At 61.1% G+C, this 9,977-nt stretch overlaps 1 protein-coding gene across 5 annotated transcripts in view; it reads left to right on the top strand.

Annotated features, from left to right (window-relative positions):
• The window catches only part of SMARCD3 (SWI/SNF related BAF chromatin remodeling complex subunit D3), a 36,501-nt gene extending 26,541 nt beyond the window's left edge, over positions 1-9,960 (top strand). The window contains exons 1-13 of one of the 5 annotated variants that reach the window (XM_002715057.6): positions 16-560; positions 3,271-3,482; positions 5,181-5,223; positions 6,355-6,477; positions 6,593-6,715; positions 6,939-7,034; positions 7,177-7,278; positions 7,470-7,631; positions 8,524-8,621; positions 8,799-8,934; positions 9,185-9,307; positions 9,432-9,533; positions 9,763-9,960. In XM_002715057.6, coding sequence (XP_002715103.1) covers positions 483-560; positions 3,271-3,482; positions 5,181-5,223; positions 6,355-6,477; positions 6,593-6,715; positions 6,939-7,034; positions 7,177-7,278; positions 7,470-7,631; positions 8,524-8,621; positions 8,799-8,934; positions 9,185-9,307; positions 9,432-9,533; positions 9,763-9,816 — 1,452 coding nt within the window. In that variant the 5' untranslated portion in view covers positions 16-482 and the 3' untranslated portion in view covers positions 9,817-9,960. Of the gene's footprint in view, positions 1-15; positions 561-3,270; positions 3,483-5,180; positions 5,224-6,354; positions 6,478-6,592; positions 6,752-6,938; positions 7,035-7,176; positions 7,279-7,469; positions 7,632-8,523; positions 8,622-8,798; positions 8,935-9,184; positions 9,308-9,431; positions 9,534-9,762 lie in introns of those variants that run through there. The other 4 variants (XM_017345663.4, XM_089299512.1, XM_017345664.4 and 1 more) reach the window with 4 other exon arrangements.
• Positions 9,961-9,977: the final 17 nt, after the last annotated feature.

Genomic DNA, 9,977 nt, shown 5'->3' on the forward strand with positions numbered 1-9,977 from the left:
CAGCTATTTGTGGCGAGAGCCCGGGTGGCCGGCGAGCCCCCCGCCAGCTCCCCGCGCGGCCCTCGGGCGGCTCCGGGCTGCAAGCGCCGCTACCCTGCGCCCAGGCGGGGCCGGGCTCGCCGCGCACCTCGCCGCTTATCTGCGCTGTTTGGACAGCGCGGGCTGCAAAGGCCGGCGTCCCCGTCCCCGCCGAGTCAACAGGCAGACCCCGGGCCGCCGGACTATTTCTGTCTTATCAGTGCAGGAATGCGGCAGCCGCGGCGGCGGCGGCGGCAGCGGCGGCGGGCGGGCGGCGGCGGCGGCGGCGTGGGCCGTGGGCCGTCAGGGCAGCCCTGAAGGGGCCCCCTCCCCACTCCGCTCGAGTAGAAGTGTGAGAGAGCCCAGCAGGACTCAGAGGGGAGAGTTGGAGGAAAAAAAAGGCAGAAAAGGGAAAGAAAGAGGAAGAGAGAGAGAGAGTGAGAGGCGCCGCTGAGCCCACCCCGATGGCCGCGGACGAAGTTGCCGGAGGGGCGCGCAAAGCCACGAAAAGCAAACTTTTTGAGTTTCTGGTCCATGGGGTGGTGAGTGGGGGAAAGTTAGCGGGGGAGGGTGAGCGAGCTGGCTCGGGCTGAATGGAGGGATGGCCGGGAGGGGCCGGGAGGGCGCTCCCGCGCGCCCACCCCTCCGGCGGGGGCGCCGCGGCCACAGCCCAGCGCCGGGACCGTGCCGGCGCCCTGGCGTGCCAACACGTCGTCAGGCGGCGGGCCGGGGATGGGCGCGCGCGGCGGGGAAGGCAGGCGACTGCGCGGGCTCTTGTCAGGGGCGGGCGTGGGACTGGGGGACTCCCCCCACCCAGGTGGGGGTCCCCTTCTGTGGCCGACATGTTGTCTGGGTTCCCCAGCGGGCCCAGGTGTTACCCCTTCCCCGGGGGTGGGGGCGGGGGACGGGGACGCGGCGCAGCCCTGTTGGGTTGTCTGTTCACATCCGTTGGGACGGTGTCACTCTGTTTCCAGAGCGTGGAGCAGGTGACCCTGGAGGCACTGTGGGCGCGAAAGCCCTCTGGCTGAGCAACCTCTGTATCCTGGCAGGAGGACACTGGGGCATTTTCGGCGTAGCCCCTGCCATCAGGGTCAGGGAGAGGCTCCCTTTAGGGACAGACTCCAGGTGGAAGGAGTCCGAGCGTCCCCTTGGCAGACGCCTGTCCTTAATATCTCCAAGGTGTGAAGAAAGGGCCGGAGTCGGGGACGTGAGGCCTAGGGATCCCAGGGACAGGGCAGCCCCAGAGGCACGTGGGAAGCCCCAGGCAGCCTCAGCAACCCGAGGCAGGGCACGGAAGAGGCCTGAGCTGGGTGGCTCGGGGGCCACGCTGGGTGTGGAGACGCGAGAGGGGACGACGTCAGGTTCACTGCGGCCACATTTGGCCGTGACCCCCCAGGAGGGCACCTTCTTGGTGAGGGAGGCCAGAGTCCCTGAATCTTGGCCTGTTGTGGGGGTGGTGCTGGTGGCTGGCACAGCTCCCTGGGGGCCCTGGAAGCCTCCCAGCAGAGCAGGCAGTATCCCTGGCCTTGACAGAGAGGGAGCCCAGCTGATAAAGCCAAGGGGGTTCCTGGGTCAGCCTGGCCTCCAGCGCTGTGTATCTCTGGGGTCGACTTTCCAGGGCCTGCATGTCCACCAGCTGCATCACCGGTCCTAGCCTTGCTGCTGCGGGGAGTTCCTTTGAAAAGGCCCAGCTAGCAGGGAGAGAGGCTCGACATGGGTCTCTCTCTCTCTCTCTCTCTCTCTCTCTCTCTCTATATATATATATATATATATGGCCAACTTAATGCTTCAGTTCTTAGGTGGCTCGGCGCCCCACCATCCCCACTCCCAGTGCCCCATCTAGGCTGGCGGAGAATGGTCACCAGCTAGCTCCATTCTGGGTTGCCACCCTGGTAGCATGAGTGACAGGGTCAGGTGGGGTGGGGGGAGGCAGACACATGGTCGGGCAGGTTTCACTGCTGGAAAGATGGACAGAGACAGCTGCTGGCTGGGAGTGGGAGGGCTTTAGGGGCAAAGTCAGGGGCAGCATCGGGGCGTCTCCTTGGGCCTAGGGTGAGATAACGGAGTGGATAAATGACAACAGGGGCCCCTTGCTCCCCAAGATTCCTGCTTTTCCCAGTCCCCATCCCACCCACTCCCCTGCTGCTACACAAGCCCTGAAACCCTCATATCCCTCCTGAACTCTGGACAAGTGGCAGTAGCACTTCACTCATTTGCATCTCATTTACACCCCATCCGACCACCTAGGGGCACATGACCCACCTCATCTCCCTCTCCACCACCCTCTTTGAAACCTGGCTTCACTGGGGTGGGGGTGAGCAGTGGAGGAAGCCTGCTGGGTGTGAAGCCTTGGCTGATGGCTGATGGGTGCGGGTGGACATGCTGCTTCCTTTGACCTGGCCCAGGCCCCCTGGTAGCTCACCTCCAGCCCAGCTCCCCCTCCTCCCAATCAGAATCCTGGCAGGCTGTGACGTCAGCCCCTCAGGTGCCTTTGCCCTTGCTCTGCCTTCAGCCTTCACCCGGGGAGCAAATCTTGGGGTCCAGCTTAGTTGCTGAAGCCTCTGGGTGTGGAGTCAGCTGGAGGGGATGGAGTTTGGGATGCAGAGGTCCAAAAGCAGGGCGTGGAGAGAGGAGGGGGCAGCTGAGGAGGAGCCGGTGCAAGGCAGAACAGCTGGAGGAGTGGAGACCGAGAGGGAGGGAGCCGTAAGGAAAGTCAGAGCAGGGAGCTCAGCCCCTAACTTCAACGAAGCCGCAAACGGCAAAACGCTGCGGCCCTCAGGAACCCGGAGCCCTTCAGGTGTTGTCCTAGCCAAGATGAGCTGCGTGACCTTGGCGAGGTCGCCGTTCTCCTTGAGCCACAGTTGCCTCGTCTGTCAAGTGGGAATGAGAGGACCTGTTCACTGAGTCTGGCAGAGGCGCGTGAGGGTGTGAACCTCCTTTGGAAGGTGGAAAGGCGCCATTGCCAGTTACTGTGCGTTTTTGCGGTACCTTCCGCAGCTCCAGGCTCGGCAATGCCCTGGGCAATTGCCTGGCTTCAGTTAGCTTCCTGCAGCGACACGCCAAGCCCCCTCCGCCGAAGCCGCACCGATCCGGTGCCTCTGCCCCTCCCACCCAGCGCTTGGCGCTCAGGGTCACCAGCCGGGGGTCTTGGGGTGGGGGGGAAGGGAGACGCCGACTCGCTGCGCCTGGAGCCAGGGTTCCTGGTCTGACCCGCGGGTGCCGGTTTCTGCTTCACCCCCGCCCCACCCCCAGCGTCCCGGGATGCCGTCTGGAGCCCGGATGCCCCACCAGGGGGCGCCCATGGGCCCCCCGGGCTCACCGTACATGGGCAGCCCCGCCGTGCGACCCGGCCTGGCCCCCGCGGGCATGGAGCCCGCCCGCAAGCGAGCAGCGCCCCCGCCCGGGCAGAGCCAGGCCCAGAGCCAAGGCCAACCGGTGCCCACCGCCCCCGCGCGGAGTCGCAGGTGAGTGGGGGAGGGGGGGGCGCGCGAAGGGGGCGTGCAAGGGGGGCTGTCAGGACCCGCGGGAACCAGGTGGGAGAGTGGCGGGGATTGGAAGAGGCGAGGAAAAACGCTAAGCAAGGAGCAAGTCCTCCTCCGAGGAGCTGGGCTTAGGGGACACTGGTCTGGTTCTTTTGTGTGCCCACGGTCGAGACTGGCTGCGGCCATCGGCAGCCAGTGGCCCTTCCCTGCACGCGCCCCGCGCCCTTCTTGTCTCCTGCTCAGTGCACCTCTCCACCCCTTAGGCTCCGGGTGATGCTCCGGTCTGGTGGGGTAGGGCGGGGCTGACAGTAGGGCTGAGGGCAGAGCCTTAGAGCCGGGCTTCCCACAGTGTAGTTCCCCCGGGGGGCACCTTCCAGCAGTCCCCTGGCTGGCTGTCTGGAAGCGCTCCAGATCTCAGTCGGAATCCCTAGCCGTGGGGGGTGGGGCCTGGGGAGCTGCTCTGGGGGCGGCTCGTCCCAGGTAATTTGTAGACATCCAAAAAGACTCTTCAGAGTTGCCGTTCTGTTTTCTGGACCGGGTCTGCCCCAAGCCACCAGGGCCAGCACTCCTGCTTGCCTGGGCAGCTGGTAGCACCCCAAAAGTTCCTGCTGGCTCCTGGCAAGAGTGATACCCCTCTAGGTTTCAGTATTTAGCCAAATGCACATGCTTCCTTTTGCACGACAGATGGGTTTCTATAAAAGGTGTAATGTCAATTTTTCCTCATTATTAAATATTATTTATATACATCAAGGAGAATTCACCGTTTATGGGAATCTCATGAATTCTTCTGCAGATTGAATTACCATGTTGTACATTAGATAATAATTCCATGATTTATCTTTTCTAAATGGAGAGTTTCACATAGATCATTTGTTTAAAACAGATGAGACCTTTAATGAAAGTCCCTTGCCTAATGGCTTTCTGGATAGGAAAGGGGCAGTGGTTGAGATTACCACGTGGGGGCAGTATGGAGCCGTTCTCTTGGCTGCATTTGAATCTCCTGACCCGCCAAGGGTTGGGGGGGGGGGGTGCTTTTGGGAGTCAGAAGCAGCTGGGCAGGTCAAGGAGAGTGCAGACCCCAGCGCTACCTGTCCACAGAGGACCAGTTAGTATGACCCCAGGTTGAAGTCATGCCCCCACAGAACTGCATACTCTGTGGGTCCCTAATGAGTGTGGTGTGTCCTTTGCCCTGGTGGCTGGTGGGCCAAGGGCCCAAGCCACCCCCTGCCCATCAGTGTCCCCTTCAAAGCCCAAGGTGACAGGGATACAAGTCCTCAGTTCCAGAGGTAGGGGGTCCATCTCTCCCCCTCCCTCTGAGCTCAGGCCACCCTGGACATGCACACCCTGCTTTGCAGAAAGCCAAGGTCCTCCAAATCCAGCTTCCCTCCCTGCTGCCCAGGTTTTCTTGAACATTTCTGCTGCTCCCATGTTTGGGCAGCACCTTCCCCGTCCCCACCCCCACCTCTCCCAGGCCAGAGAAAGCATGGATCACCCCACTTCCCAAGAGAGGCCAGAGCACCAGCTCCACACACCACTGCTGCCGCCCTCGGGCGGGCAGACAAGCCGGCTGTGGGAACCCCAGCCAGGCAGGCGGAGATGTCGGGATAATTTAGCAGGTGGCCTCCTTACTCCCAGATCTGTCACCATGGTAACCTGTTTTTTTCTTTAAAAAATGTACAGTGCCAAAAGGAGGAAGATGGCTGACAAAATCCTCCCTCAAAGGGTGAGTGCCTTTCACAGCAGCCCCCAGCCTGGCCCCCAGCCTTGGCTGCTCCACCCTCCTTTCCCCCCCTCCCAATCCGGTGCTGCCTCCCCTCCCCCTTCAGGAGCAGAGCCTCAGCGGCACAGTCACTTTCACTTTTTGTTTCAAAAGCTCATTAAGAAGTGCGGCTTGGGGTGGGGGCTGAGGGAGGAGGTAGGGCAGAGGGGGAGGAACGAAGCCCTGGGGTGGAGGGGTATAGAACACTGGGCCTGAGGTTCAGGGGGCTCAAACCCAGTGGAAGGAAGACATGAAAGGCGTGTGACAAAGAGAAGACTGAAGCTGGGGGATCAGAGGCTACCAGATGGAGTGCAGGGGAAAAAAGGTGACCAGAAGAAGGGATCCTGGCTGAGCTGGGTATGGGGTAGCTTGCTTAAGACACCACATGGGGGGCTGGTGAATGCCAGGGTGGAGGCGAGCAACAGTGTCCCCCAGCTGTCTCCCAAAGGAAGCGAATGCCTAGTGGAAAGACAAGATGAGAAAAGGTTAGGGACTCGTGCCTGCTGGGCTCCAAAGTAGCCCCCTCCTCCCGGGGGGGGACATACCTGGGTCTCACTAGGGGGTGAGGCATTTTTCTTTTTTTTTTTTTTTAGGTTTATTTTATTTATTAGAGAGAGAGAGAGAGAGAGAGAGAGGTTTTCCCATCTGCTGATTCACTCCCCAAATGGCCACAATGGCCAGAGTTGAGCTGATCCGAAGCCAGGAGCCAGGAGCTTCCTCCAGGTCCCTCCCACAGGTGCAGGGGCCCAAGGACTTGGGCCATCTTCTACTGCTTTCCCAGGCCATAGCAGAAAGCTGAGTGGGAAGTGGAGCAACTGGGACTCGAACCAGCGCCCATATGGGATGTTGGCACTGTAGGCCAGGGCTTTAACTCACTACACCACAGCGCTGGCCCCGGGGGCATTTTTCTATCCCACATATCAAGGCCCCTGCTTGGGGATAATGGAACCTGGGGGAGAGGTCTAATTCGCACTCTCCAAAGTCCATGTCCTGAAACCAGACAACTTCCCTCCATGTGTTACCCCGGGATCACACAACACACGGTGCAAGATTGGCCGAGCCCCTGATCCCCGTCTTCTCCTCTTCCTCTTCCAGATTCGGGAGCTGGTCCCCGAGTCCCAGGCTTACATGGACCTCCTAGCGTTCGAGAGGAAACTGGATCAAACCATCATGCGGAAGCGGGTGGACATCCAAGAGGCTCTGAAGAGGCCCATGAAGGTGCCTTAGTTTGGGGGGTAGGAGGGCTCCAAGCACCGCGCCAGGATGGGGCAGCAGGGTGGCCTCAGGGCTGGGGCACATAGCCTCCGCTTGGCACGACATTCTGTTTCCACAGCAAAAGCGGAAGCTGCGCCTCTATATCTCCAACACGTTTAACCCTGCAAAGCCCGATGCGGAGGATTCCGACGGCAGCATTGCCTCCTGGGAGCTGCGGGTAGAGGGGAAGCTCCTGGATGATGTACGTCCTGGCCCAGGTCTCTCCAGGTGTCCTGGGGTGGGTACGGGCTCAGCCGAGGACTGCTGTAGATGTTTGCACTGAGGGTTTGGGACTCAGCCCCGGCAGGGGTGGGCGGGCCTAGAGAGATGTCCTGGGTGCAGAGGGCTGCCCCTTGCTGTGCTATGTGCTCGCTGCCAGCTCAGCCTCATTCTGCTCCAGAACAGTCCCCGTGCCTTTCCCACAGCCCAGCAAACAGAAGCGGAAGTTCTCTTCCTTCTTCAAGAGTTTGGTCATTGAGTTGGACAAAGACCTTTACGGTCCCGACAACCATCTGGTAGAGGTAAGACAGAGCTCCCTTCCGCCCTCGAATCGCCCAAGTGCCTGCAGGATGTGCACAGAGCTGGGTCAGGGCCCACCCTGGAACCCTAGGCCTCACCCATCCAGATGGGCCTGCAGGTGACCAGCCCTTCCCCCCTGGATAGTGGCATCGGACACCCACAACTCAGGAGACAGATGGGTTCCAGGTGAAGAGGCCAGGGGACCTGAGTGTGCGCTGCACCCTGCTCCTCATGCTGGACTACCAGGTCGGTGCCTGCTCCACACCCTGCAGGTACCACAGGAAACCCCATGCTTCTCCCCACCCTCTCCTCTCTAAGAGTGTGCTTCCAAGGCCCCCAGGCACCGTGCCCCATCCCCCCAGTCCCAGCACACCTGGCTCTGAGCTCTTCCTGCTTCTCACCCCTTTTAATCTGCTTTGCACGGTCACCCTTCCCAGCCTCCCCAGTTCAAACTGGACCCCCGCCTGGCCCGGCTGCTGGGGCTGCACACGCAGAGCCGCTCGGCCATCGTCCAGGCCCTGTGGCAGTATGTGAAGACCAACAGGCTGCAGGACTCCCACGACAAGGAATACATCAACGGGGACAAGTATTTCCAGCAGGTAACCTCCCTCCTGAACCCAGGGATCTGGGGAGCAGGCAGAGTTCTCCAGCAGGGGGCAGACTGCACTATAAGGTAACACCCACCCTCCTTGCTAGACTCAGAGTATCAGAGACGGTCCAAGGTCTTGGAGCCAAGAGACCAGGTTCTGGCCCAGGTTCTTCCATGGTTTGGCTCTGTGCTGCAGCCAGTCTGGGTTAGTCTCCTCGAGGTAGGAAGAGGTGGAATCCCACAAGACCAACAGCTTTCAGGAACTTGGAGTTAGGATCCCAGGTTCTAGTCGTAGCACTCGGCTGTGGGTAAGTTACTGAGCTGTTTGGAGTCTCGTTCCCTCTCCCTGAAGTTGGACAGTCATACCTGTTCCATTGAATGTGGGGCTTTTAGGAAAGTCAAATCGCTGTCAAAGTGACTGGCAGGGTTTTTCTAAGTGGAGAGTGCTACTATGAGTGCACTTACAAATAAACACAGCAGATGCGCCCGAGGAGCGGAAGCAGCGGTGGATGTTTATTGAGTGCTTACCGTGTGCCGGGTGGTATCGTGTGCTTTATGAGTGCTCATAATTCTCACCACAACCTCGGGAGGTAGGGAGTCTGTACCCCCTTCTACGGATGAAGACACTGCGGCCTGAGGCGTGGAGGAACTTTCTCGGCAGTAAGTGGTGGGAGCAGGACTGATAACTAAGCAGGCAGACTCAAGGCCCAACACAGACGCCCCTCCCACCAGCCGTGGTAGCACAGCCCACCTCAATCTCACGCCCCCTGGGCACGAAGGCATCAAAGTTCTCTCGGCTTCCTGAGGCCTCTCCAAGTGAGTGCCAGGACCTCAACCTGGAGCTGCCATGTCTTGGAGCGCAGAAGAATGATCTCTCCCCACCCCCCACCGTCCTGCTTCAGATTTTTGACTGTCCCCGGCTGAAGTTTTCCGAGATTCCCCAGCGCCTCACAGCCCTGCTACTGCCCCCTGACCCGATCGTCATCAACCATGTCATCAGGTGAGGTGGCCCCAGCTTGCTTCTCAGGCCAGGAAGTTAGTGCCTTCCTGCCTTCCCTACCCCTGCCTCGCCTCCCGTTCCCGGCTCCCCTCCCTCCGTTGCCCCTGCCCCACCCCGGGGGCCCTTGGTCTCTGCGGGGGGCACCACGGACACCAAGGGCTATGACTTCCCTGGCAGTGTGGACCCATCGGACCAGAAGAAGACGGCATGCTACGACATTGACGTGGAGGTGGAGGAGCCGCTGAAGGGGCAGATGAGCAGCTTCCTCCTGTCCACGGCCAACCAGCAGGAGATCAGTGCTCTGGACAGTAAGGTGGGGCCCGAGCCCAGCGCTGGAGTGGGACACTAACCCAGAGAGAACAGGCCAGAGTGGGAGATACGGGGATGCACAGCCCTTCCAGGCTGCCTGGAGGGCAACTCCGCGCCACACTTGCTCCTGCCGCCCCCCCCCCCCACCATGTGAGAAGGATCAGGAAGTAACCCCTTCCTCCCTCCACTCCCCAGCCCTCCTCCTCTTCCCATCACCACAGCCAGGTGGAAAGCATCTGTCTTTCTACCTGCAGATCCACGAGACGATTGAGTCCATAAACCAGCTCAAGATCCAGAGGGACTTCATGCTAAGCTTCTCCAGAGACCCCAAAGGCTACGTCCAAGACCTGCTGCGCTCCCAGAGCCGGGACCTCAAGGTGAAGAGGGAGACTCAGGGAGTACTGGAGTGGAAGACAAGCACATCAGGAGAGACAGTGAACATGGGCCACCAGGGCAGGCGAGGGCACTCGGGGCTCAGCGCTGACCCCATGCTCCCTCCAGGTGATGACAGATGTGGCCGGGAACCCCGAAGAGGAGCGCCGCGCCGAGTTCTACCACCAACCCTGGTCCCAGGAGGCCGTCAGCCGCTACTTCTACTGCAAGGTATGCAGGGGCTCCTCCCCCTGGGGGCTTCCCCTTCCCCTGCGTTGAGAGCGCCCTCCCTGCTCTCCGGGGACCCCTGCCACTCCCCCATGGCGAGCCTCGCCACCCCGGCCTCTCCATGCATGGCTGCCCTGCTCCCAGGCATTCCTCTCGGGACGGGGGTGCTGGGTGGTCCTGGCCACTCACCCGGCGACACCATAACCCTGCTCCCGCCACGCTTCCTCTAAAGATCCAGCAGCGCAGGCAGGAGCTGGAGCAGTCGCTGGTTGTGCGCAACACCTAGGAGCTCGTGGACGAGCAGCGCTGTGGACCTGCCGGCTGCCCACGCCCCCAGCACTTGGCCCTGGGCTCTGGCGTCGCTCCTCTGCCGCCTCGTTGGGGGGTGGGGGTTGGGGGGACTGGATTAAAGGTCATTCATCTGACAGCAGCCACGTGTGGTCACTG

This window comes from Oryctolagus cuniculus, chromosome 7 (assembly GCF_051225735.1).
Source record: "Oryctolagus cuniculus isolate XC-2025 breed Fujian yellow rabbit chromosome 7, ASM5122573v1, whole genome shotgun sequence".
Lineage (NCBI taxonomy): Eukaryota > Metazoa > Chordata > Mammalia > Lagomorpha > Leporidae > Oryctolagus > Oryctolagus cuniculus.